This window comes from Scatophagus argus, chromosome 4 (assembly GCF_020382885.2).
Source record: "Scatophagus argus isolate fScaArg1 chromosome 4, fScaArg1.pri, whole genome shotgun sequence".
NCBI lineage: Eukaryota > Metazoa > Chordata > Actinopteri > Scatophagidae > Scatophagus > Scatophagus argus.
In genome coordinates, this window is record NC_058496.1 from 4,848,059 (window position 1) to 4,875,333 (window position 27,275).

Consider the following 27,275-nt stretch of genomic DNA (forward strand, 5'->3'; position numbering starts at 1 on the left):
AGTCTTTGGGTCTTTGTCTCCAGGGCACCTGTCCTCTATACTATGCCAGCTTCATGCCATAAACAATGCCACAACATGAGCCATTTAGAGTAACCATAGACACCGGCAGCCCACCAGCAGCAAACACTGTGTCCCCTCAGTGATGCTGATGTCTTGTTTTCACTAACGTCCAGAATAGCTACAATGGCTTTTTTCAAATCCACTTGTATGGTGTGTTTTGGAATAAAGTCCAGCCTATCCAGGTGGAACAACAAAAACAAAACGTTTTTTCTTTCATGTTTTTCTTCTAACATGTCTTTCATAACTTTGAGCTTTACATCTAAAGTGAATAAACAACATTTTATTCCTCGTGTTTCTCTCTCTGTTCTTTTCTAAAGATTACTTCCAATCCTTCTGAAGGACTGAATCCAGGTAACCTAACTCGGCTGACCTTGAAAGTAACCATACCCCTGGGGATCTGGTTCTGCAGCACTGTCTGAGGAGTGCTGACTTAAAGACAGCCAGAGCCATGAACTTCCTCTGGTTTGGTCAGGTATGGTGCACGGGCCCTTCCTCGGGTCAAGCAACCAGAAGCTGAACCTCGGGTGAGAGCCCACCTGAAGCAACCAGACCACTACTTGTGGAACACTGACCGCAAAAGAGACAGGTTAGTGAAACATCCTCCTTCCTCTATCACAGACTGTATATTCTTCATTCACATTTGCACATGGTTTGACAAACAACCACTTGTAGATCAATCTGATAAGAGGCCCCAAGCATCCTAAGCTATAAACCTTCACACAGAAGTTGTCAGTCACAAATGTGCAGGTTGTACAACATCACAAAGGTAACACAACTCTAAAGTGATAAACCTTATCCAAGTAACCCATTTACCTTTACCTCATTTACTGATTCTTTTATCAGACATTACTGCTGTTGCTAACATAAGCACTGAGCACACGTCTGTGATTAGGTTGCCCCTAAGGGTGATCTGAGTCAACTGTTGCAGATTTCCAGGGATTCAGCACACAGGAACTTTATCCCTCCTTAAAACATAAGGGTAACTGCATCCTCAAGCTCTTCCCTGAATGTCTGAACTCACCTCCTCAATGTAGCTTTCCATGAATGAGCCACGGAACATGGCAGCCATCCAGTTGCAGCTGGAGATGAGCAAGGGCTTGTGGGCCGGTAGGCAGCCGTCGTCCAGACGAAACACCACATCTAAAACCGGGGTGGGAAAAGAGCATTCATCTCGTGGAGTGCCACAGAAGCCCAAGCTACAGAGGGGGGAAAGACAGACAAGGCAGACGTCCAGACATACACACAGGCAGACAGAAGGCCAGACAGACACACACAGAGACATAGACACAGGTAGACACACAGAGAGATAAATTGACAGAAGGACAGAACAGCTTTTGACACAGAGTAAGGGAAGGAGAGCAGACGCAGGGTAGTAGGTTATGGAGTAAATCCTGCGTGGACCCTGGACTAGAGCTTTGGTAGAGAAAGTGTTGATAGAGTGTAATAATGTTGCAATGGGCTACATCTGAAAACAAGGGATTTCATCTACTTTCAATTCAGTGCTTGAATAACAAATAGGATAAGGTGGAACTGTTTATACAATCGATCCAATAGCTTTGTTTATCAATAGAATCTTTTATAAGCACTTTAATGATTGCTATTGTTATAATCATGAAGACAACAGAGGAAGTATAGAAAGAAGTGAATGTGAGACAGACTTTGTTCAGAGACAGCAGATGTCTGACACTGGCTGCAAATACTGTGACACCATGCATACAGAACAGCTTAGGGGGCGGACAACACGACACAAACACAAGACACGGGAAGCACACAAGACCGACCACAAGTGACAACCAAGGAAACTGAAGAGGGTCATCAAATGACTTGATGACTTTAAGGACTTCAGAGAACAGATAAACCAGAAATATACAAAATGCATATTTTACAGCAAATAGTCAATGGAAAATAATATGTGATCAAATGTACACACATAGTGTACATTTCCAGAGACTGAAAGAGAATGCTGTAAATTAGCAAAATCTTTTCTGTCTTCTTTACTTTCTCACACATTCTTCTGTTCAACTTTTCACAAGCGTCTACTACTCCCACTCTCACAAACACACACACACATACACCCACACACACATGCACACACTTACAGACAAGCACACAAACAAACACCTACTGATGCATACATGGAAAACATCTACAACGACACCAGTGCTATTGAAAGTACTGAACGGCACTGAATGATTGGCACAGTGGTTTACCAGCAAAGGTCCCTTTATTGAGGCACTCCTTGATGCGGTTGGCTCTGCGGACATGGAAGGCCTTGGTGATCTCCTGATTCATGAAGCTCTCTCTGTTGAGAACATTGGCCACCATCATCCGCAGGTCAAACACCTCCAGTAGCTCTGCGATGGTAGCGACCTGCATCAGATCGCCACGGCCCTCATCCAGGCTGCCTGTGTACAGGTACTGAAGCACCGCCTGAAACCAAAGCAAATCAAGAAGTCAGACAGCAAACAACGGTTAAGGACACCAGAATGTTCTTTTTCAAACGATGCTTGTAACCTGCAGTGTCAACAAAGGACATTTTTAACATGCACGACAACAAAATTAAGTTATTTTCCTCTATCATGTATAAATGCGTTTTTTGTTGTTTTTATTTTTGTAAGTCCATCACCTTGAATGGTTCTTCCTGTATAAGTGCATCCATGGCTACAACAGTCATGAGCCTTGGTCGTCCAGTCATGGGATCATCAACATGCTCCAGACACACACTCAGGAAGCCCCGTCCCCATCCTGAAAGTGCTCGACCGGTCCCTAATGCACCCATGGAGTACAGAGCTCGAGAGGGGAGTGCGTTATCACTCTGGGAAGTCCTCAAAGAGCCCTGCTGGAGCAGCTGGGGTCGATTCAGGCCGCGCACGCCTCCATCGACCCCGTCTTTATCAATGTCCAGGCTCTTAGTGCGCCCAGCTTGCTCCTTCGCTCCTCTCCTGCTCTGTTCATCTTCCTCCGCGCTCTCCAAGTTTTCCTTACTCTCCTGGTCATCCCCCTGTTGCCCCATACAAGACCCACCAAGATCAAGGGTGAAGAGGTCATAGAACTTGGAGCAGGAAGTAGCCAAATAGACTTTGTGTGCAAAGACGTGAATGGCACCACCCTGCAGAAGAAAAAGAACATCTGCACACAGTGGCTCGCAGAAAAGGGAATCAGGGCCCTCACCCTCTGTGGGAGGGGGGTCTGGGATTCCCACTATGGGGCGAGGCGGGCGAGGAGGCAGGAAGGGCGCCTGGAGGAGGGGTCTCTGGACCTTTTTCAGGTGGGACTTCCAAAACTGCAGATGACGACGGGAGATGAGGGCAGCTCGGATCGCATTGTCAAAAACATCTTTGACTCCGAACTGGGCAACAATGCTGGTCTCATAGTAGGGAATCCCAAGTTCCTTTGCCACCTCGTGGCCTCTCTCCGGGGGAAGGATGTCTGTAGGTTTGATGGGTCTGCCAGACAGGAACAGATATGACTGATAAAAACTTACAGTTAATGTACTAAATGTATAGTAGCCAAAAATGTCTCCAAACATTTTAAAAGTATTTCAGTGATACGTAGAGCAATCGTCAATGTCTTATTCACAGTGATTCAGTTACCCTTACATTACATTACCAATCATTGACTAATTCTACATGCAACTATCACCAAAAGCCACCATGGTGCATGTTCTATCTGCTAATTTGTCTGTTAATGCCCTGATGAAGAAGGCAGCTCACTTGGCCAGGGGTCGCCGTGCACGGTTAACTGCATCCAGGTCAGCATAGCGCAGATCCAGCTGGCAGCCAACCAGAATGATGGGCGTCCGGGGACAAAAATGCTTGATCTCCGGGAACCACATGGTGCGTACGTGGCGCAGGGAATTGGGATTAGCCAGAGAGAAGCAAAGCACCACTACATCAGACCTACAGGGAAAGGAGGGAGAGAAAAACTCTTCATTTCGTGTACTTAAAACATTAGAACGAGATCACACATAAGATGGGGAAAAGATGGCAAAGGAGAACTGATCTGAGCTGTCATAAGGAAGAGATGTCAACAGAGAGTAGACACACGGGCTTTGATGGAATGAAGAGGACAGAAAAAAGAGAAAGAAAAAGGGGTCACTGCTGAGTCACCGAGCATCTTGTCAGTTTATGTTAAAACGTGTGAGATGTGCATGGAAAAAATCTTGCTCAACTGATGCAAAGTACTGTGGGAGCATGGACAGTACCATCCAGAAAGCTGGGGTCACAAGATGTGTGCATGTGTGGGCGAGTCTGTGTGTGTCTCTGTGTATGAGTCTGGGCCTCTGGGCTGGTGATCTGTGTGGCCCATCTCTCTCTCTCTCTCTCTCTCTCTCTCTGTCTCTCTCCCTTACGTAAATCTCCCTAAGCCCTCCAAGGCTACATGGACCACAAAGAGAAGGCTAAGAATAGATCGCGACAGACACACACACAAATTCATTTCCTCAACCGATGTGTTTGAGCAAGCAGACAGCAGCCCTCGAAGCTGTTCTCTGGTGCTGATATTTCCGTGTCATGTTTGTGCATGCGTGTCTGTTTCTAGGTAATGGTAAATCAAGCTCTGTGTTCAGTGAGACAGATCATTTAGTATCAGTAAGACGCTGACAGGGCAAGAAGCTACAATTCTTAAATGATCTACCTCTTAAAACAACACAACAGCACAGGGATTTCAGCCCCAGCAGCACAAGACCAGACTTACTGTGCTTTAGCAGCACTTATTCAAGCACCTTGTAATCTTGTTAAGAACGGTGCTACAAAAATAAAGATCATTATTACTGCTACTACTATTATGTGACTTGAGTGCCACATTAACCATCACTGATATCCTTGAGATATTGAAATATACATATTCACGCTGCTGACTTTAAAGCGTATAGTATTTACTGGAAGTAGTGAAGAGGCAAACCACTTCCTGCACGTGAGCGAAGCATTACACACCACTTCTCTTATGTCCTTGGGGTAAAATACCTGTGCAACAGCAAACATGACCCATCAGACAAAAGCTGCACTATCTTATCTACGTGCTTTATCTTTTATTTAACTTTAAAGTCTGACTTCACTCAAATCAAATAAAGATACAACTCCATTGGTTCTGAAAGGACATTCAACTGTTTTTGTGTTTGAAATTTTTCAAAAAAGAAAGTAATCTTGAAAACGTTTTCGGAGTGACAAGTTGAATTACTTGTGAAGGCACAAGCACTGAAGCAAATGAATTCCTGCAAAGGATATTTTATGCAGTGTAAACACAAGTTCCAAAGTCCATCTTTACTTTCACTAATGTAATCTCTGAAAAGCTCCTAAGCCCCTGGACATAATATACACTACCAAAGTATTACATCACAGCTCAAACACATAAATGCATAGGAATTCCCATTAGCACTTTGTCAAGGGATCATTACCATGGCTTAGTCTGTTTGAGGTCATGTTATGTGTACGTGCATTCGCTCTCGTGGTCAAAAGAAAACGCTCTTTTTTTAACGACCTAAGCCTCACTGCGATAGCTCGGATCAGTATACCTTTATGTTGCATAACACTGTACTTGCCAATGACATTGTAGGGACTGAGTGGATGCACCTTGCTGGAAACAGCTTTACAAAGGCTTCCAACAGGTACAAGTAAATATGAACCCCAGAGGGCTTTTGAACCTGTCCAATTTGAACCTATTTTTCAAAATCAGCTACTTTAAACTGTGAAAGTAGACGTGAACATTAAAATTAGTACCAAAACAATTCATTAGTGCTGCTGCATTGCACAGCAGAGCTATTTCCTGGTTCAACCTGGAGATGAACCCAGATGACCTACATATTATAATCATGTATATGCTGTTTTTCTATTACCAATGGGACACTAGTGACAAGGAGGAATCATGTACACAACCTAAATTGTGAGGTAAAGTTGGTGGACAACTGTGTCAGAGGGGAGTGGATGGCATATTCTTCGAAGATCAAGTCCACTGAGCTATTACCAATCATTTACCACCAGGACTAATGTGCAACGAATTGCTCCACTCGTGAGTTGTTATTCGCTGCTTTCATTGTGTGCAGTTGTGTCTATGTGGTGGATCCAAACGACAAAGGTCATCAGATTATGTAAGAAGAGACACACATAATGCACGCAGGCGTTCACACAGACAAACAGCAGAACAGACATGTCCTGAATAATCAGACTTTCTGATGCAATAAAGAAATTAACAGGTCTCATGCAGGTATATCACGCTGCAATCACACAGCCTGGCATGACACCCCTCATCAGTCATCAAGTGTCACAGCAGTACCATTAAAGTGGCTGACATGTTAGAAAAACTGCTTACGAGAATAATGCTTACAAGTGTAAAATGAAATTGTTTAGCTTATTTTTAAATGAATTTCTGCTGACTGGAAAAATCTGTTAAGTTTGTCTCAGGTTAAGTTTGGCTTAGCCTACTTTCAGGTTGAGATTGTTTTCCCATCCGGAATGTCTGTCTCCTGACAAAGCATGTGACAGTCTGGGTATTGCCTGACAATGTGATGTTTTGAGTTTTGATATCAACAAAAGGCAAGAGGAGAGGGTGCAGGAAGGTGTGGAGAGGGTGAAGGTGCAGCAAAGTTTCAAGGGAAAAGAGGAGGCTAATGATGGGGGTTGAGTAATGGGTAACGAAGGAGACGTGCAAGGTGGCTGGGGGGGGGTTGGGCTGGAGGTGAGGAGAGGTAAGGAGGTTGATGCCTGGAGCTGCAGACACCAGGGAGGCAAGCAGGCAGAAAACAGCTGAGCTGGCACTGTGTTGTTATCAGCTGATTGCAGGCTGACAAAGCATACAGGACATGCAGAGAGGCACGCATACGCACACACACACACACACACACACACCAAAACGCACAAACAGAGGCAGATCACTGTGAAAACAGACTGACAATGAGAGAGTGGGAGACCACAGCAGAGGGGAGGAAGTGTGAGCCTCAAACTCAATGCGCGGCCACATAGATATGCTTAAAGAGACAACAGGGTGACAGACATGTTACGCAAGGGCATCCACCCTTGAGATCACTCAAAGTTAGCCCAGTGTGATGTATACGTGCATGTGTGTGTGTGGATGTTTGTGAAGAGCTTGCTCATGGTTTATGACGCTACAAGACAGATTAAATAATGCACAATTCAAATAAAATAGCTAAAATGCCAACACAAATAAAGGAGCATAAGATACACATAATTCCACTTCATCTTAGACTTAGACTTTCTGTGTTACTTCCCTGTGGTCAAGTTTGGCCACTGTCATTAGAATTGCTATTTGTTGATTCGGCAATAAGTACTTTTGAATTTCACGCCAATAAAGCAGCTTTGATGGACGGATGGGGAGTAAGAGGATAGAGCGATGATCCAATCATGCCTGGTGGAGGAAGGATGTAACAGCTTGAGTGCAGAGTTCGACTAAAAAGAGTGGCATTACACAGAAAACAACTTTTGGGTAAGTAAATGTCACGTGGGCAGGTTTATGTGGATGTGACAGATTAGTCCTCATTGTAAGATCCATTTGCCTGAACAAGTCATCAACAGCTCTTGGTTACATTTTAGCCCAAAGAAACTGCTTCAGTGCCTTAGACTTTCTACAGCCAAGACAAAGCAATCTCGTGGCTGAACCGGCTGTAAAAATGGAACACAGTGTAAGGCAGTGGCGGGCCGTGCATTTGGTACCTGGGCCTTCAGTGGGGACATACCTGACTTAGTCTACCTCTTAATACAACCACTATCATGTTGTAATTATAAAAAAAAAATGATACTATCCAAAAACGCAATATGACAAGTCGTGGCATTAGAGAGAGAGGAATTTCACTTGTTGAGGATCATTAATATTATTAGACATTAACTATTAAGACAACTCCATACCTCTACACTACAACCACAACTGTGCCATGTACATCATCCGGAGCAGTTCAGAATGTGCTAGGCGCACTTGGCTGTGACTTTTGCTCTGACCGACCAATCAGAGGATGGAAGAATGCTGATGCTTCCAAGCGTCACAGCGAGGATTCTGAAATCTGAGTGGCTAAAGAAACAGTCAACGGCTAATATAGTCTAAATTGCGTGGGCCAGCACTACTGATTCTGAAGGCCCTGGGCAGGTTAGACTGACATGGCAACACATAGAGGCTGAAATCTGATTGGAGAGAAATCGAACATCCACATACACGTACTGGAAGCGGTACAGCCAAGAGACATGCTACGAAATAAAGAGAATAAACTTTTGGGAATAAATTAATACAATTTCATGGAACAAATATTAGAATTCAGGTTGTAAATGGAGTTCAGTGCTTCTGATAGCGTTTAGGCCAGCAGAGAAGGCCTTGCTGGCCCTGACGGTCCACCACTGGTGTAAGGTGGTTAATCTTGTGGTCAGTCAGAAATTGTGTTATTGGGTCAGTAAGTAGGCTCTGGCTACAGTAAAGTCTGAAACCATTTCCCTGTGTGTATCTGCTCACCTGCCATAGGCAAATCGTCTGTCTTTGTGATGATCTCCGAACGTGTCCCATAGCCTCAGGGACACACTGACCTCATCCACTACATCACGAGATCTCTCTAGCACCTGCAACACAGACACACACACCTGTAATCAGGTCGAAAGGTCTTAACTTCCTTGTGATGTTAGTGTTTTTAGTGAAATTGAAAGAATATGCAATCGCCAGGATACAAATGCACAAAAATGAGCCTCAGTAGCACTAAAGTTATAGTCTATATAGGGCTCTTTCACTATGTGTGTGTGTGCCCACCTCCTGGCATACACGGTACTGGTCGATGGCCCAGACGGTTGGCACGTGGGTGGCAAGCAGCTGATACTGTGTGAGGGTGGCATTGCAGGCCCGGGCACAGATTAGCCTGGTCTTGCCTACTGCATTATCCCCTACCACCACACATTTAATGGTTTCCACATTGGGCCGTTCATAGTCTGTGTCTATATCCATGGAGAGGGCCCTGCAGAATAGGTAACAGGAGAAAGAGAGAGAGAGAGAGAGAGAGAGGGGAGAAAAATAACAGAGGTTAATTCAATATTCATGGAAAATTAAAATCACATTGATAACAAATCCCAGTGGGAATGACACTGCATTTTGACAATTAAAGCAACTGGCATCAGGCACAGTAGCTTATAACGCTCGCGCGGTACAGCTTAGGTAAGCTTTGTTGAGGCTCTAAGCTCCTGTAGCTGTACTGACCAGCGCACAGAGGCTTCAGCCAAACTCCTCAACAGAACACTTGGTTCGCAGGCTGAGGAATAGAAGGACTGCAGAGCTATTTCTGTAACAGCACACACACAGAGAAAAAGACAAAAAGAGACTTCCCTTGAGCTCCTTTTCTCCCCTTCTGTCTTTCCTCTGTATCTGTTCCCCTTTTATTGCATTGATAGCATCTTTGCTTCACATAATGGAAAGTGAAGAAACAAAAACAAACAAACAATCAAAAGGAGCTCAAAATGCAGACAATAAATCCTCCACAAAGGAATTGGCAATTATTTTTTTAGGTCATTTAGGAGCCCAGGGGCAGCGTTGATTCCTCTTTTGGGGTCAAGCATGTTTATTTTAGGTTTGTGCAAAGGAAAGAAACAAACAAAAGTGTCTTGGACCACCTTTCAACTCTGGACTTAACCTTATCACAAGACAGAGTGGTTATGTGCACGGCTCAACTGACTTCCTCTTTTAAAAACAAACATCACTGTGAAAAGCTTATCAAAATCCCCTTTCCATAAACTGCTTACAAACATTTCTGACATGTAAAAATACCATGTTGATACCAATTTTTTAAAACATTCCTGGAAGAATCTGCTCTATTGCATAACAAACCCCTCCACCCAACACAAACACACACACACACTGTTAGACGCTGTATTCAGCTAATCAGTCCATCCGTCCTTGCAACTAGTTCAAAGACCCACCCCTAGGCCCCATAAATAGAGCATCTGAAACATTCATAAAGGCCTTCACTTGTTATTCCATTGACGTGGATGCCAGTGCAACACTTCAGTCCAGCACTGACAGACACCAGCAGCTAAAAATGGCATCTATTCATCAGACACATGAGCCATGTGTGCACCCTACTATTCAGCCATGACCCGCTCTTCATGTACTCACAAACCTTCTCATAATGCCACTGCTGCTATAAAGAACTTATTTCTCCCCCTGAGACCTCATTGATTTCCCTCATCAACAACAACAAAAACATATTTTCAAACAGAGTCCCAGTTACGTCAGCCAGGAAGTACAGCACAGAGAGCCTACCTCTGTCAGCCCTCTGACAGCCTACGCCTGTCTGTCTGAAACTCACAAAAAATGTCTGTCAAAGAGCTTTTTCCCTCAGTGCTTCATATGGAACACATAGAACTTTCTGAGATATAAATATCCTTTATTTCCTTGCCACCTGTGTGGCTGAAACACCTTCAGAAGCACAAACTACAGTTAGGAGAAAGAGATAAACAGGCAATCAAACATTTGCACTTATCTATCTAGTTATCTGCCTAATGGTTATGACAGCAGTCAAAGCAGGGGTCTTCTTAGTGCTGCATAAGGAAAGAAGAGATGAGAGACCAAATGTGACGCCTGACATACCAAACAAATGGCTCCGTAGCATCCGCAATGTGTAACAAAGGACGTATGAGAAGAACAAAACAAAAATGAAATAGGCATTGACAGGCAGAGGGAGAGGGAGAGAGGATGCTTAGTATTGTTAATTCCCACCATTTCCAATGCAACAGTAGATAAGCAAAAGGGATTTCAAGAGAGACAAGGCAGGGAGAGGATTATTAGAGTCTTAGAGAGAAAAAGAGGGACTGTCAGCCCAGTATTAGAATCAGTCAGTCATGCCACAGGGATCAAAAGGGCAAGACCAACAACAACCGAGGCTGCTCAGGGGAACAAATGGCAGCTTTTCCTGCTGATGCTTCTATCTACTGTCAAATGTGTGCTTCTCTAAGAGAGAAAGACAGATAGAGAAAAAGGCAGCAGAGGAGAGTGAAGTTTAAGATCCTCAACAACTACTGACCCATGGGAGTCTGGAAGTCAGTGCGTGTATGAGCATGCATGTGGTAATGAGCTTAGGGCCGTTCTGTGAGGCGAACAGTGATGTATCCAGGAGCTAGCATCGGTGGTGGTGTGGACAGTTTCTCAGGGGGATCACGAGTACCCAGCTGGCTCCCAGATATCATCCTCCATCTGAGGCTCTGCATGGGGCTCCGAGCAGAGAGTCTGGTCATGCGTCGGTACACACATACAACACACATAACACAACTGTTTAACTCACACATCACTGCACTTGATAGATATGCACCTGCTCTCATGCTTTGTATCTCATGAGCTTTCACACAACCATTATTTTTAATTGCATGACTGAAGGATGAGCAGAAGCCGGAGACGGTGAGAGCAGAGAGGTGCAGCTCACGGGAGCGGAAACAGAAGCCGTAAAGCTCAAGTTTCATTTTTAGCCAACGACCTATAGTGAACTGTGCACAGACGTCTAGACTTCATCCACTGGCCAGCGTCATCTTTCCAATGAGGCAGCATAGGAGGTTGCAAGGCCAAAGAAGTGTTGGAATGTAAAAATAAAATGTGTGTGTGTGTGTGTGTGTGAGAGAGAGAGAATGAGATTCAGTCACAGTCTCTGTGCATGTATTTCTGACTCTTATAGTGGCATATTGATGGGTGCATGCAAGACCACAGTGATAGGCACAGTGTGACGGCAACTCAAACGCCCACTCGACACACAAACACCAACCCTCTGGTTTACTCTGGAATGTCATGGACTGAGTCAGTGTGTGTGTGTGTGTGTGTTCAGTGCAGGAGGACCAGACAGACAAAGAAGCTCATGTATAATTTGGACAGTCTGTGTCTCAGTATGGCTTCGCTTTAAGGCCATAGGGGGTGGTGGTGGTGGAGGGGGGGTTCATAAGGAGATGGATTACAGCTCTATCTTATGGCAGAGCTCATGACATCTTGGTTTTTTTATACTCACCCATCACTTCCTCTCAAAATCCTTCCATTTATCCTTCAGTCTGTCTAGGCCTGTCTGCTTTATCCCCAGCTGTGCCCACTCAACCAATCCTTCTGACCCGATGACAAACCCCCTTCACTCTCTTTCCCATTCTGCATTTATTCTTCCAAAGTAATGCTCCAGCTCACAGCTATTCCCTCCTTCATTTCACTCATTGTCTTGTAGTAACGACTCTCTTTCTCTCTCTCTTTTCTCTCTCTTTTATCACCCCTCATCCTTGTCCTCTCCCAGTTATTTCTTTCAAATTCAACATTATGCATCTATCTATCTATCTATCTATCTATCAATGGCCTTATGCTTTTCTGGATAGCAATCAAGAAGCAGCATTAAGCAGACAGCCCTCCCACACCCGTTTTGCTCTTCCCCCTCTGTCTCCATCTCTCTGTTACGTAACACCTTTTGCGATCAACTGGCAGCAACCACTCATCCCAAAAACCCTCCACAGACCCCATCTGCTTCTTTTTTGTCCTCTTCCTTGGGGCTAGAGTTCACCCCAATGTCATGACAAAGCCGGCTGCCTCCTACCTGCCATTCCCACCCAGCCTGGCAAAAAAATGACCCCAATACCCTCCCACTTTATACACTTTCACACTCACGTAGATCTATGGGGTTTATGCTATCACAGGCGTGGCTGCTTAGTCAAAGTGTCCATGTGTAACTGGTGGGGAAGAAAATAGCAGTTACACGTGCAATCATGTATGCAACCTCATTCCTGTATAACTAATTTTTGTCAAAAGTTTTGCAACAAAAACGCCTACTCACTCGTACTTGTGTCTACTTTTCAGGTGTGTGTGCTTTTGTGTATGTGGCAGAAGTGTGTGTGTGTGTCATGTGGGTGTTTGACAGTGACTGCCACAGGCGCAGCTGGCACAGACTAGTTACATAACTTGGTCTGTGGCCTCTGCTTGGCTCCCTAGATGGCTGACAGTAAACACTAGCACAGACATGCATATATGCACATGCATCCCAGAACGTACTTGCCTCATCCACTGCAGATGGTGGCATTACTGCACGGCCTGTGGCAGACGGTGGTATGTACGCCTCTGTCCTAATGAAGGAGAGGGTCTTTGGGAGCAGCATGTCCGTCTGTGTGAGAAAGTCTTTCTCCTCTCCTCTGTGTGCTGCACTAATGCTTTGCAAACACAGGAAGGCTTCTCTTGATGCCCTCATTTCCTTTATCCCTCCTCATCTTCCTCCTCCTCCTCCTCCTTCTCCTCCCCATCCATATTTTCCACCTACTCTTTACTCCATCTGTCTTGCTGTCTTAACTCATGTCTGTTTGACTCGTTTCTAGTCCACACCGCACTCCAAAACAGAATATTTTCCTCTACAACATCCCCCAGCAGGTGTGTCATTCACTCAGCTTCCATCACTTCTCCCACTTTCTCAGACATTTTCATTATTTTCTTACCAGGACTTTTTTGAAAAAATAAACAGATGAGCTGTCAATTGGTAAATGGCTACATGTATACAGTACTTTCATCCAAAGCAACATTCAGTGTGTCACTCACCCATACACTCACAGATGGCAGATGGCAATGAGCTCCCATGCAGGGTGAAATTTAGGGTTCAGTGTCTCAGCCAAACAAACCAACCCTGTGAGCTGTGGACAGCCGCCCTTAGCTCCTGAATTTCTGTAACACTGAGCCAAAGGACTCAATCAGTGACCCAAATATTACTGTAAAGTTGTCGATGGGGAGGTGAATTCTGTTTTTTCCAGAAGACGATATTCCAGGCCACATATCTCCTTTGGGAATGCAACAGGGGATTTAAACATAATGGAAAATACCTTTAAAAATGGCCCAGAATATAAATCAGACCTGTCCTTAGCACTAACAATACCAGGACTGAACAAAATGCTTTTTCTCATCGAAGCTCTCCAGTCCATGTTAACACGGTTCAGGCACATAAAGCGTAAAAGACATACACACAGTATAACACAGGGGTCGGATCATTCAAGCAAGCCTTATAATGCTGGCTGACTGTTCCATGTGAGTCTGTCAATGCTGCACTGCACATTACCTCAGAGCTGTTGACACAGTCAAAGTGTTGGGCATAGTGCTGAACCAGGACAACAAGGAGCTCTGTTCCAGGTCCATCTGACACTATACATAATGGAAGCCCCAGTCAATGATTCATTAACAGTAGCAGTGACAGGAGAAATAAAGAAAAAAAAAGTTTTTACCAAGATGTACAAAGAGAAATGCATGGACAGAATATAATCAAGTGGATTTTAAACAGGTGGTGTTTCCACAAATCACAGAAGCTGCACTCATAGGGTGGCCATTAATAGATGTCTTCTCAGGAGAAAAAGGACACTGGCCAAAGGATTGCACAATGTGGAAGACAAGTACGCAAAATGATTTACGCAATCACATCCTGCAAGCCTGATCAATTGCTGATGACTGGAAATCAAGGCAGCTTAAAACTCCTCTCTCTCTGTTCATTTCCAGCCAGCAGAGTCTTCTTCACCTGCTGCGTAACACAAGCCCTTTGGTGACGTCACAGCCACGGGCTCAGCATTACACGGGCTCAGCGTGCGCGCGCGCGTGTGTGTGCAGTTTCATGGAGTGAGATTCCCCGTGTTATCTATTGTCACAGTTTTAATCCGCATGCTGTCGCGCGGTGGTGTAACATCACTACACTCATCAATGAAAAGCACCTCGTGTGCTCCCTCTCCCCGCAGCCATTCATAACCACCTGGCTCATTCATATTTTTTTTTTTTTTTTTTTTTGGGAAACCGATTCAACAAATCAGACAATCTTTTTTATCGTCATGCTTATATGGGGAGATAAAATCCCGCATACACATCAGCGCGGTGACAAGAAGTCTGTCACATATCGATGATATAAAAGGCAGGTGGATATCAGCCCACATCCCAAATGATGCGTTGATAAGTCTTGCGTAATGTGCCCATCGGCTGCACTACAACACTGAATCAAAAACGCTCTTATAACTGCAGTCTGGGAATCACGTGTGAGATTTAAAAAAAAAAATAACAATAATCATCCACTGTAACATATCATGTTTAAACAATTTAATACATGTGAAATATGAGAGCTTTTGGGATTATTACAGGGACATTGTATAGATATAAAAGCAGATTAAAAACCCATTAAGCGCTCCTCAGTCATGATAACACGGAAGGAATAAAGCTGACGAGTATCTTTAGAGTAAAGGACATCACTAGTGGTGTGTGGATTGCTTTGAGTCCAACAACCATTGCGCTGGAAGCATGTGACCCAGTATCCCTACAGGAGGGGTCCCTACCTTCCGACGGTTCCGGAATTGACCCACATGCCACTCTGCTGGTGGTTCAGCCGGTCACCCAAACCGGACAAAGACGAGAAGGAAGACGTGGTCGCAGGGGTCCCTTTGTGTTTGTCAGAGAGCACATACAGCAGAACTACGGACGTCGCACAGGACCTCTGCCCTGTCACATCCTCCCGCTCTTCTTCCCCCCCGCTGCCTCCCTAATCCGGCTTCTCACGGTCCTCAACAAATAGCGACTCGCTGCTGCAGACCTGATGTGACGCTGCTGCGATTCTAAACGGACGCTTGTTAGAATGAAATCTAAACATAAGTGGCATAAAGATTTTCCTGGTCTGGGCCACCCCCCTTTGTGTTGTTGTTTCCCCAGCTGATTTCATCAGAGGCACGCCTCCACGTCTGCGCGTCACGACACAAGTCGCTCGTCTCGATTTGCGCTGCATTCAAGTGCCGTCGGAAAAATAGAGGTTTGTTTTACAGCGCCGCACCTGAACCGCCACCGTCCCATAACCTGGACGGTCGCGACATATCTGAGGATAGACTCGTATGCATAGAGGAAGTTAGGCTACTGTTGAGAAAAAGTGATATCATACTACATTTTCATTGTGGATTTAAAACATCATGTTAAACCCACGGCGTTTTCACTTTCCAGTTTCGTTTGCGCTGTGTGACTTATTAATTATGAACAGTCAAAGTCAAATGACTGACGATGGAATAAATATTACCCAGCGAAAGCTCAGGTGCATTCTAAGCAAGCGCTTTTGAGACCTCGTCTGTGAGATGTTGGAGCTGAGGAGGAGCACTTTAAGGAGTCATCAGAGATAAAAACGCAAGAGCCAATCCTGTCCCGCAGAGTTTGTAGTATCCCCGCCCTGTTCCTGTGCACTTCCCATCCTGTTAACTCACCACATCCCGCAGAGCACGCTGCCTTCAGACTGCGGAGCCCTCACATCCACCACTGCCCCGGCTGGACGCTGTCATTACGACTCTCAGCTGTCTTTATTAGCATCATAAACGGAGGGGATAGGGCCCATTATTTTAAAAGCATGCAAATATTTTTCAAAATTAATGCAAATGGTTAAATGTGTCTAGTTTATGCCGAATTTATTTTTAATCTTTGCTCATACACATAAGTCATCTCCAATCAAAAGTAACAACCAGATAAATGATGCAATAGTGTGGTTATTACTCATGGGCAATGAAGAGAATTTTTCTTCTATGGTTATTCTGGGAGTTCAGGCATAGCAACTAGCCACCACATAGCAACACTTGTGTATTACAAAAGCCAATACATGAGCCAAGGAAAAAAAAGGCAGATCTTGGATTGCTGTGGAAAATACCCAGCCTTTTACCCTCATATTTTTCCAAGATCTTAGCGTCTGGGAATTCATTGCTGGAATGTTAAGCTGTACCCGGGAAGAAGAAAGTGCTGCCATATCGCCGAGAGGCACTATTCTGCCAGGAAAACTATTTTTAATTTAACTTAAATTGCTTTGTAAATGTGATGTTAACCAACCCAAAACTTTACCCCGACTTGTTTTTCAGACACAAACCTTTTGAGTCCTTCAGTCTTTCATTATAGTCATGCCTGCAACTTGAGATAAGAGGTGAGAGAAGTGAGAGAAGGACTTGCAATAGGTTTTCATTTTATTTAACAGTTCATTTAAGACTTTCTGCAGTGTTTGGCCATGTGGGGACCACAGACAGTCTGATCGACCAACTTTCTTTCATGGCTGTGGAAGACTGAAGACAGACATCTACTGGCAGAACTTAGTACTGACCTCTCTGAAACAAAGGAGGTTTAGTCTTAAGTCTCTCTGCTACACGATGTCAGTGCTGTCTCTTGCACAGAAAGCTAACATCTGATCTGAGCGTAGATCAGCAGTGCCTGTCAAACTATATACCAAGTGTGAAAGTGTTTAATGAATCACTCTAAAGCATCCATAATCTGCACCAATGTACTCTTCGGTCTATCCTACAAACTCGTAAAAGCCACATGTTTGCATGCATTTCCTGCACGCAACATGCAAAAGCACATGTCTAATTGCACAGCACCAACACCACAATTAACAAGCTCGAGTTCAATTTGCAACTACTGGAGATGTGTGTCTTATACCCATTTGTCCAGTGTTGTCTTGAAGCCCTGAGAAAACTCTGCCCCCTGACCCGGCTGGCATGGCCAGAATGAAACAGCATGAAAGATGGGCTGGAATGCTGCTGGAGAAAGCAGGGGTTCAACAGCGCAGGCACTGAGTGGGCTTAGAAATGTGGAGAGGCGGCCCCTTTTTGGAGAGGTGCACTTGTGAGAGAACTCTCAAGCAGCACAGGCTGAGGTGATGCCTGGCCTTTTCAGCTACAGTAGTACAAAAAGAACTGTGTGGCTTTGTTTACGAGCTTTATCGTTCTTTTATTAACTGTGTGGGAAGTCTACTCCCGTAGCTTTTACACTTTGGTGAGATTTAAGTTTGTTAGAATGAGCTGAGATCACTCTTTGGCATGACTACTTCAACAAGTAGTGTCCTGCTGTTTGGACAAACGCTCACTTTAGTCTGAAGTGTATTCAACGCCATCCAACCTTTTACTGAAGACATGTCTTGTTGAAATTTTTTTTTTTATTTAGATGAAAGCACTTTTCAAGTTGAGAAAATCATAATCACAATTCCCGTCCAGTTCCTACATTTCATTTAGATGCTAGTAAAGTGTTTGTAAAACAAAGGAAAAAAAATCCGACGATTTGAGTGTCAGCTGGTACCCTTTCATAATACTTTCTTCTTTCCTCTGCAAATGCATTCATCTCACTTTCCATCACACACTGAGGAAGGACTTCATTTGAAATCAAAGATCCACTGTGTAAAAAGAGATGACACCTGTTCTTATGAAGTGAATGCTGGTGTTGTGGTAAAATTCTCTTTTAGGTTATGGCGCAAGCAAATTCCATTTGGCTTGGACTGATGTCAGATGACATCATAAGTTTATTTTAATATTAAGCAACGGCTATCAGGTATCACTTTTATGGCCATGGAGCATTTTGGAATGAAACTCTTCCCCTCATCTCATCCCCTCCTGTCCAATCCTCCACTGACCCTATTCTCACCTCTCCAGCTCGCCCGAGTGTCCAACAGGCCCGCACACCCCCTGCCCCAGCCCTGTACTGGAACTGCTCTAAAGCTGTCAAAACACCCAGCTTCTCACACTCCCTGCGTCCACAGAGAGTTTGCCTCAAACACACACCGTCCCAAGCGCCAATAAACACACACATGCAACACACATTGAATGAAAAACAGTCTACATGCATCCCCATACAGAAGAAGAAGAAGAAGAAGAATCAACTTTATTGGCAGTATATATATTTTTACATACACACACTGAATTCGTCTTCTGCATTTGACCCATCCTTAGTTGAACACACACATGCAACACATACATACACTGACACAAGTAGGTCAGAGCTGCAGTGGGTCTTCTAAACAGTCCTCGAGCACCACGGAACTGATAACAGTATCAAAGATTAAATTCTACCTTCGGCCCTGACGCACGCGCACACACACACACACACACACAAATACACACAAATGAAGCAACATTACATACCCCATGTACGCATGTAGATCAACGGTATGAAATCATTAGCCTGTTTGTTCGGCATGGTTGGTTGATTTTGGCATGCATTTCGTTTTGATGGAGACAAGAAAAAAATGCTACAATGCAAGAATTTAAATTTGTTCCCCTGGAAAAAAAAATTAAAAAAATTCAAATGTCAGACATCAAGGGTGCGGGTGGAGTCTAAAGTAAAAACAGGGTGTAGGAAACTGGCATCCCTAAATGATCAGTGAAAAACTGACAAATGCACAGAAATAAACACACATATAAACATATATCTATGTTTATTTCTGACATCTCTCTCTCTCTTTCACACACACACACACACACACACACACAAGCGTCTTGTAACAACACCTATTTGGTGATGGGTGACGGATGTTAGCAGAGTGTGAGTTTAAGTGAAAAACATTCAACAGCAGATAAGGCCTGAGAGAAAGTACAGAAAGAGACAGACAGACAGAGTGCGAGAGAGAACGAGGCCGGGGATATTGTTTACTCGCTAAATTATCAGTAGATTGTCTTATCTACAGTCTGTTGGAAAACTCCATGTGTGTGACCAGCTGTTGTTACCTCATTATATCCTAATGAAGGCACATCACTCCATTGCTCACACCAGAAAAAGAAAAACACTCCAACTTTGCAAAAGGCTACAGAGCATTAGTTAGAAACTGAACGCACTATTTCTTATTTTGTGCTAGAAAAGACATGCATCCTTATGTTTTCTGCCTTCTAAAAACAAACCCATTTTGTTAATCTTTTTATGGAAATTGAATTTCTTTCGCAAAAACTCTGTGGCACACGATTTTTACAACTTCAGCAGGTAACTATAACCTCATGTACTGCTACTTCTAATGATGATATTAAGCCAAAAGTGTTATTCCATTTTTGATTCCAGCGTTTTTTGAAAAGGAAATCAACTTTCAAAACATCAGTCGTTTAGTACAAATCATACTTATAAGCTGCTGTCATAGACTTAGAAATCAGAATAAGGTAAGATTGAGATATATGAGCTATTAAACTGTGTCCGAGCTCTCCAGCATCCCAAACAGAAGAGTTGAAACACATTCTGTTGACATGTTTGTCATTACGTATTATTCTCTCATTGCCTCAGAATGTCTGATGACAGTTTGTGAGTCTGACTCACAGATAAGTGCTTGCTGGCTGCAATACAGATATATGATCAGGTCAAGTTTGTGCTGGTGATGATGGGTCCTGTTGGTGAAATATGTCAGGAATGTAAAGTGGCTTGAGGTCCTGGAGCAAAGGCTGGACGGAAGTGGAAATATCTGAACAGAAGGGAAGGATGCAGGGTGGCACAATACAAAAGGCAGCGCTGGCGAGGGTGTACGGTGGGGTTAGGGTTGGAGGGGCACTTAGTGTTTATTCTCAGGCCTGCTGCCTGAAAATAAACAGACCTCTGATTGTGATATTAATGCCAACTTAAATGTTTCACAGCGAGGTGCCTGCTTCTCTCAAAGCAGTGCCTGCATGAGCAAGAACACAGCGCTGCATATTCCTCACTGGCCCTAAGTAGCTCCCCTCAGACTGCCAAAACTGCCCATTTAGAGTCATCTGGCACACTTAGCCTGCACCACCAACAACACATCTGCCACCACCATGAGCCCACACCCATACTAGCCCAGTTTTCTTGTGGCCATGGCTTCTTTGGTGGTAGAAGTTAAAATATCTAGCAGGACATACTTTCATGAGACATTCCAGTGATTCCATGAGCTTTTTGTTTTACGAATTTTTTTCTTGTTAGTTTAAAATCATTGCCTGTATTTTTTATCTAAAACCACAGCCTAGAAAGGGGACTGTCTGGAGTTGGACAAGGTACACGGGGGGTTTCCAGAGGCTGAAGGTTTGAGTGGATGCTCTAAATTCTTGAGTGGCACAAATCTTCCACGATAAAGATAAACGGTGCATAGCAGAGGCAGCCTGAAGTCATGATACACCATCTGCTTTCTGACTTGAGGGGAATGAAGTTGCATGGACACGTCAGGCTTGTCCTGCTATGCCCAAGTTCACAAACAGACATATAAAGACATGGACTGGCACCGAAATAAGATTTCAGGTTTTTGCATCAAATCAAACAAACAGACACAAGTTAACAAGCTCTACCACGAACAAACACAATTTAAAAATCACATAAACACACACAAACAAATGCACACTCTCTGCTGGATGGAGACACACAGGTCAGTAGAGGTGCCTCTTAAGCCATGGCTGTCAAGTGGCAGGGCTAATCTTATTAAGGCTCTCTTCAGCTGCAAACTCTTAAAGTGATAGTTCACGTTGCTGGAAAATTAGCACCTTTGAATCTAAGCAGATATTTAAAATCTGAAGTGTTTCCTTTTGTTGAGAGAAGTAATGTCCTCTTCAAGCACAGTTCATATTCTGCTACATATATTAGATGTAGGGGTTTACCTAATTTAAAAGCAACAGGAGAGCAACAATATATATTTGCACTTTAAATTACACATTAAAATGCAAAGATTCTGTGTAAATCACAGTGGCTGGCTGACTCATAAAGAGATACACGATCTAGATACAGGCAATTAAAGCTCCAGCAAAGTGAAAAGATCACTTTAATTACCTTGGGAAGTGAGTACTGGAACCAGTTAGGGGCTTGATGCATTCATTGGCTATGCAGGTCTAAGGGCATTAAAGGGATGAAGATGAGGTAGGTGCTTAGGTCAATGGCCTGGTAGGAGATGACGTCAAAGTGGGGTGTGAGAATCAGGCTGAGGATTGAGACAGATACGGAAATGGGGATGGAGATCAGGAAGGAAATTAATATAAGGCCAGAGGTAGGATAAAGTTAGGAAGCTGGGGAAAGGTTAGCGAGGGAAACGACGTCAGCAGGTCTTGGCTTATAAGGACTGCAGAAGCAGCCAAAGACTACCACTGTGAAAGGAAAATGGAGAGACTGAAAGTCTGGTGTGATCTTGTAGGTGGACCTGTGGGCCCAATCTAAAATCCCTACGGAGAATATGGACGCTATCTGGGTCTGTATTAAGCAGTGCATCAGTATTCATGTGGTCCAGTGTTATCTGTGGTGAGAAAAACAAAAAACAAACAAACAAAAAAACTGCAAAACTCCTCACAGCTGCTTTTGAGACTGACACCAAAGTAGAGACAAAAGAACACACTGGAGAACAGAGAATAAATCCTGGTTAATTGTGGGATTCTGACTCACTGAGGTCATAACAATGTCAAACATCTCTGCTATATCATGCTTTGAACAAGTTTAACAAGTGTAATCCACTGAACATGTTCCCTGTGCCGCACCTGATTAGATGTGTAACACCTACCCAGATACATCGTGGGTTCAGCAACAGTTTGAAATTGATTTAATCCGCCAGATATATTCCCTAGTAACTTTTTAATATGTCCTTTTGAAAATCCATCAGCAGGGATAAGAGGTGAGCTTATCATGGACTACCTGCAAAGTGTCTTAAATGGGATAATTTGTTCCTGGATTAACATGATGATGACAAGGAAAGGGTATTGGATAGGATATTAAAATTACTTTTTAGCCTGTGTAAAAAAAAAAAAAAGAAAAAAAGAAACTGTAGGTGTCAGACTTTTTGCATTTGGCCTTCTTCTAGTTTTTACTTTAGTGTTGTCTGCTGTCTCTTTTTAATACCAGGGACTGAGGCTTGTGTTTGCTGATGACCTGTTGGGCGCCTGAAAAGCTATTAAACCTCACTGTGGCTGGCTTATTAATACTCCTGGTATGAAAGTCGCCACATCACTTTGGTCATATATTTACAGGAAAAAGATAACATGCCACCAAACAATAAAAATACAAGCTACATTTCAAATTGTTGTTTGTTGTGATGTGTTTAACAGACTGCAATAGTGTTTATGGGGGAGAATTTCCTCTGTGAAAGCCCTCAGCTGACCAAGCAGATACATTCGTTCTGTTTCACTTCAGTAAGATTACCATTATCATGCTCTAAAGCACTGCAAGGTACCTTTAGGAGCATTATTGACCGCACCACTAATGGCAGATCAATGAGCAGCAAACAACAAAGTACTGTAATTTGTAATTTGCCAGAATGTCTTTCCAGTGATGCAGGCATTGACACCTCATTGCTACCTGTGGTGATGTTGAGAAATGTTGGTGACCTCGCTGAACCTCAGACAGATCGGCAGCCTCTCACACTCTGGTGAGGCTCTGAACTTTGGACTGGACTTGAGATCAGACCACAAACGGGAAAAAGGTGAGTGAGGGAAAACCGAGCTCTCATTCCTCTCAAGTATAGGACAGGAAGAGAAAATGTCATTTAAGTTACATAAAGGGACAGTCACATCGCTCGATAACTCTTTAATAATGTATAACAGAATGTAACAGAATGAAATTGTGCAAAGTTCAGACCAAAGTGACAGTAACCTGGAGGTTGGCCAGGAGCAAAGAGAAAATGCTAAGCATTGTGAGCAGAGAGATGCATTTGGCCTCAGCATAGGTCAGTCAGTATCCCAGAAACAGCCTGATCAAACAGAGAGTGAAGCCAAGTCAAACACCTCTGGACTTCAATCTGGCACAGAGAAGCAGAGCTGCAGCCCTGCCGAGATCACACTGCACACAATCAGTACATCAACCCAGGACACTCTGCAAAGCACTGTACAGCCGAGGTTCCCAACCCTTTGTGAACCCTTGAAATGAAGCAAAGTCTGCCTGGGATCCTTAATCACAGGTTGCATAAATGTCACCAGTGATGAATCATTATTTTATTTGAATAATTTAAGGACAACAATTCTATTGGGGAGCTGCTCTGTAGGCCTTGAAAACTACAGTCTGCATGCTGCTTTAATCAAAGATACAACACATAAGTATTGCTGCATATGTTGCCAGATGTGGAAAATGAAACTGTAGTCTAGAACTCTATAGCTAGCTTTTTGTATTAATATGAAACAATAACATCTACCAATGTGTTGTCCATTTTCAACACGACTAATCCTAAATATCTAGATTTATATCAGGCTACAAACTCCAGTATCAGTCTGCCTCTATTTAAAACAGATACAGAAATAGAGGAGGAAACGGAGGGGAGGGAAAGAACAGGAGTGTAAAAAGCAAAAATCACAGACAGACTGAGACACAGACAGAAGAATAAACCACATTACAGAGAGCTGAGGCATAACAGGAAAGTCCTTTGTTGTGTTTACTTCAAATAGCCTGCATGTTGTTTATCCATTTGTGCTGCTCCGTTAGTAAGAGTTCCTCATATTGTATTGCACTTGCACAAACAAAAACAAACCTGTTGTGAGGTGAAAACCTTGCATCTCACAGACAGAGCAAAAATCATTTGTTTCAATGGCAGTGCAGTTTTGATGTTATCCAATAGGACTCTGGGGTGGTTTTAGAACCCTGGTAGGTCAAAGGATTTTCTCAGGAGCCATGTAATCCCTCAGCTGCTCTGAAAACACACAAAAAAAATCACCAAAAGCAGAGAGATGATTTTCACCTGACAGCAGTGGAATTCAACACCCTCACACACTGTTTCAGTCTGTTGAAATGGAGCTAGGACTGTATCTCAAACTGTGGGGCTATTGTTAAACAATACTGAACATGCATGCACACTGCACACATGCATAACTGACTGACACTACGCACAGCAGACATCCTAAAATAGTGTGATGGAAAAATCTATACTGGTGTCCAGTTATTTCCGCTCTGCTGTGTCATGGGCCAGTGACACAACCGGCGTACAATAGTCACCGCACACTGTGACCACATGTCACTTGCTTGCCAAACTGCAGCGCTGCCACACCGTCTTTAATCATTTAAATAAGGGCAAGGGGCAGTGGGGTAGAAGCTCTTTTGGATGGTGCATTACAGTTGATCCCAGCTAATCCTCACCACTTGTGAACAGAGGTCATTCGGACCAGGGAAAAAGTTCAGATGAAACACCCTGGGATACTCTGGCAATTTAAACACAAAGTGTAAATTCTCAAAATGTCCTGCGTAATTCTTTATGGCTTTTAACCATCCAGTTTAGATATACAGAATGTCCCCATTGTATTATTGATCATCGCATCGAGGGGGAAGTAAAAGGCAATTTAACAGTAAGCCCTAACATCCACAATGGAGCATACAGAAAGTCAATATTTTTGCATAACACAAGCTCTGTTGAGAAGTGCATCCGCATTAAGATACACATGATATTAAATAGAAAGATACTGATGATACTGATTAAATATTAATGTTGAAATGAGAGAGATGTATTCCAGTGAGAGGCAGAGAGTGAAACAAAGAGGGAGATTAGTTCATTGCCAGACTGCAGGACAATTTAAAAACTGTCTGGTTTCCAAAGTGATTTAATATCCACATGGATGTACAAACTATAACTCACAAAATTTTACCAGCTTTCAGTGTGTTTCCCTTTAACTGTACTCGTTTACAATTACAAATATGGTTAGTTTACATTTCATCACGCTTACTCTGAATTTCATTTCTAATGGAGTCTGGTTTACTGAAAAAAATCCCTCAATGAAAGCAGAGAAGAAACATGACTTTGAAGTTTTATTCAGTCAATTTGCTTAAATTAAGGGAAAGGTCCCTAAGTATGCAATAACTAAAATTAGAACCAAGCTGAAACTGGCTAACCAAACCACACAACACTTGTGAGTCAATTTCAGATTTTCATGGAGGAGCAAACCACAGAGACTGGAGTCAGACAAACACTGACTGTGAGGGAGAGACAAGAGTGTCGGCCTGGTTGCATCAGCCTCCTGAAACTGCAAAAATCAGGCAGCCCTCGATCAAATGGCGTGTGGGCGATTACGAGCATGAAGACAAACAGCGCGTACGTACAAAAATAGATGTGAAGGGAAACACCTTGACATGTGGGCATGCACAATGATATGAGTACATGTTCTAACACAATTACAGATTCAAAACTTGTGGTTTCATGAGTGGCTTGGCCAAATTGGTCAAGAAACTGGTCTGACCCTGATTGGCAGGAATGGCACCCTTGGGTGTTTCTCTCACTACAGCTTAGTTCAGAGCCTCCAGCTCATACTAGAGAAGTGAGACAGAGACACATGTTGTGGCCCATGTTCACACACTCTCTGTCTCTGTCTGTCTCATGGACGAAGAAGAATATGGAACTGTGAACAAACTCTCCCTCTGTGTGCCTCACTCTCGCTCAGCACAATCACAGCCAATCGCTGTTCTTTCTGAGGGTGCTGACTGGGGTTTCTTAAATCTCAATTAATGAAAGCCGAAGCCGCTGAACAGTGTGTGTGCGATGGGATGTGAGTTGCCGTCATTACAGGAAGACAGGTGGATAGACGGGCAGACGAGAAACGGGAAAACAAACAGGAAGATAAAGAGACAGCCAAGGCTCGCAGGCGCTGAAAATGAGACCCGCTAGAGATTACCGCTGCGTGTGAACAACACAGAAGCCAGACATATGGGGCTGTTTGGTCCCATACAGACATGGGAAGTAGTTAGTGTGTGGGTCAGACTCCTGAGTCCTGTAGGGGATGCAAGCACAACCACACCCATCCAACCTCAAATGAGCAGCACATTACATACATAACTATCTTTTTAAAGTCCTCAGGCGACCTCCTATAGCGTGAAATGCAGTCTGTGATTGCAGCACACACACAGACTTGAATACCTAGTTGGCATATTCTTAGTCATATGACTTTGGAGCCAATTCACCCAAGGGGATCGGCTTTCCGCCACAAATGAGAGGAGCAGATGCTAAAGAAAGAGACACCCAGGGATCAAATTGCATACAGAGTTGCACACATACAAAAATATGCATGCATAATCACATGCAGATAGGCAGGAAGATATATTTGTTGCAGTGATACATCACTACCTCAACACCATGATATGCAGAAGCACACGCACACACACATAAACACAAACAAGAGCATAAACAGAGAGGAGCTACAGCCAAGCAACCAAGCTGCGCCTCGTGGTATCTATGGCTCAACACACCGTCTCTTTCCGAGCACACATGCAAACGCACACACATGCAAGTACCCGCAAATGGGAACTCAGTAAATAACATAGATTTGGTGGAATGAAACAGAGCTCAGAGGCAGAAATAATCACTGTGTGTGTTTCATGTACTAGAAATATAGCAGCAGTAATCGTCTGTACTCAAGACTCAAACCTCAGAACCTCTTGTCAGATGCTGTTTTGACTATAATATCAATCCATCAACCATTTTCTGTCAAAGAACCGTCTCATTCCTCCATGGCGGGAGCACGAGGCAACCCTGACCCCGTGTAGCCCTGTGGTGATCTGTCATTCTGAAGCCAGGCAGTGTAGAACACGCTGCCAGGCAAAGTTTCCTAAAGGCAAGAAACTAC

General features: G+C 43.6%; 1 protein-coding gene across 8 annotated transcripts in view; it reads right to left on the minus strand.

Annotated features, from left to right (window-relative positions):
- Positions 1-27,275, minus strand: part of rhobtb4 (Rho related BTB domain containing 4) — a 41,150-nt gene that overhangs the window by 9,731 nt on the left and 4,144 nt on the right. For 6 of the 8 annotated variants that reach the window (XM_046387021.1, XM_046387014.1, XM_046387020.1 and 3 more), the window contains exons 3-8: positions 8,797-8,998; positions 8,509-8,612; positions 3,774-3,959; positions 2,687-3,506; positions 2,271-2,490; positions 1,082-1,200 (exon numbers count right to left, since the gene is read on the minus strand). In XM_046387021.1, coding sequence (XP_046242977.1) covers positions 1,082-1,200; positions 2,271-2,490; positions 2,687-3,506; positions 3,774-3,959; positions 8,509-8,612; positions 8,797-8,988 — 1,641 coding nt within the window. In that variant the 5' untranslated portion in view covers positions 8,989-8,998. Of the gene's footprint in view, positions 1-1,081; positions 1,201-2,270; positions 2,491-2,686; positions 3,507-3,773; positions 3,960-8,508; positions 8,613-8,796; positions 8,999-11,056; positions 11,260-15,332; positions 17,336-27,275 lie in introns of those variants that run through there. The other 2 variants (XM_046387018.1, XM_046387013.1) reach the window with 2 other exon arrangements.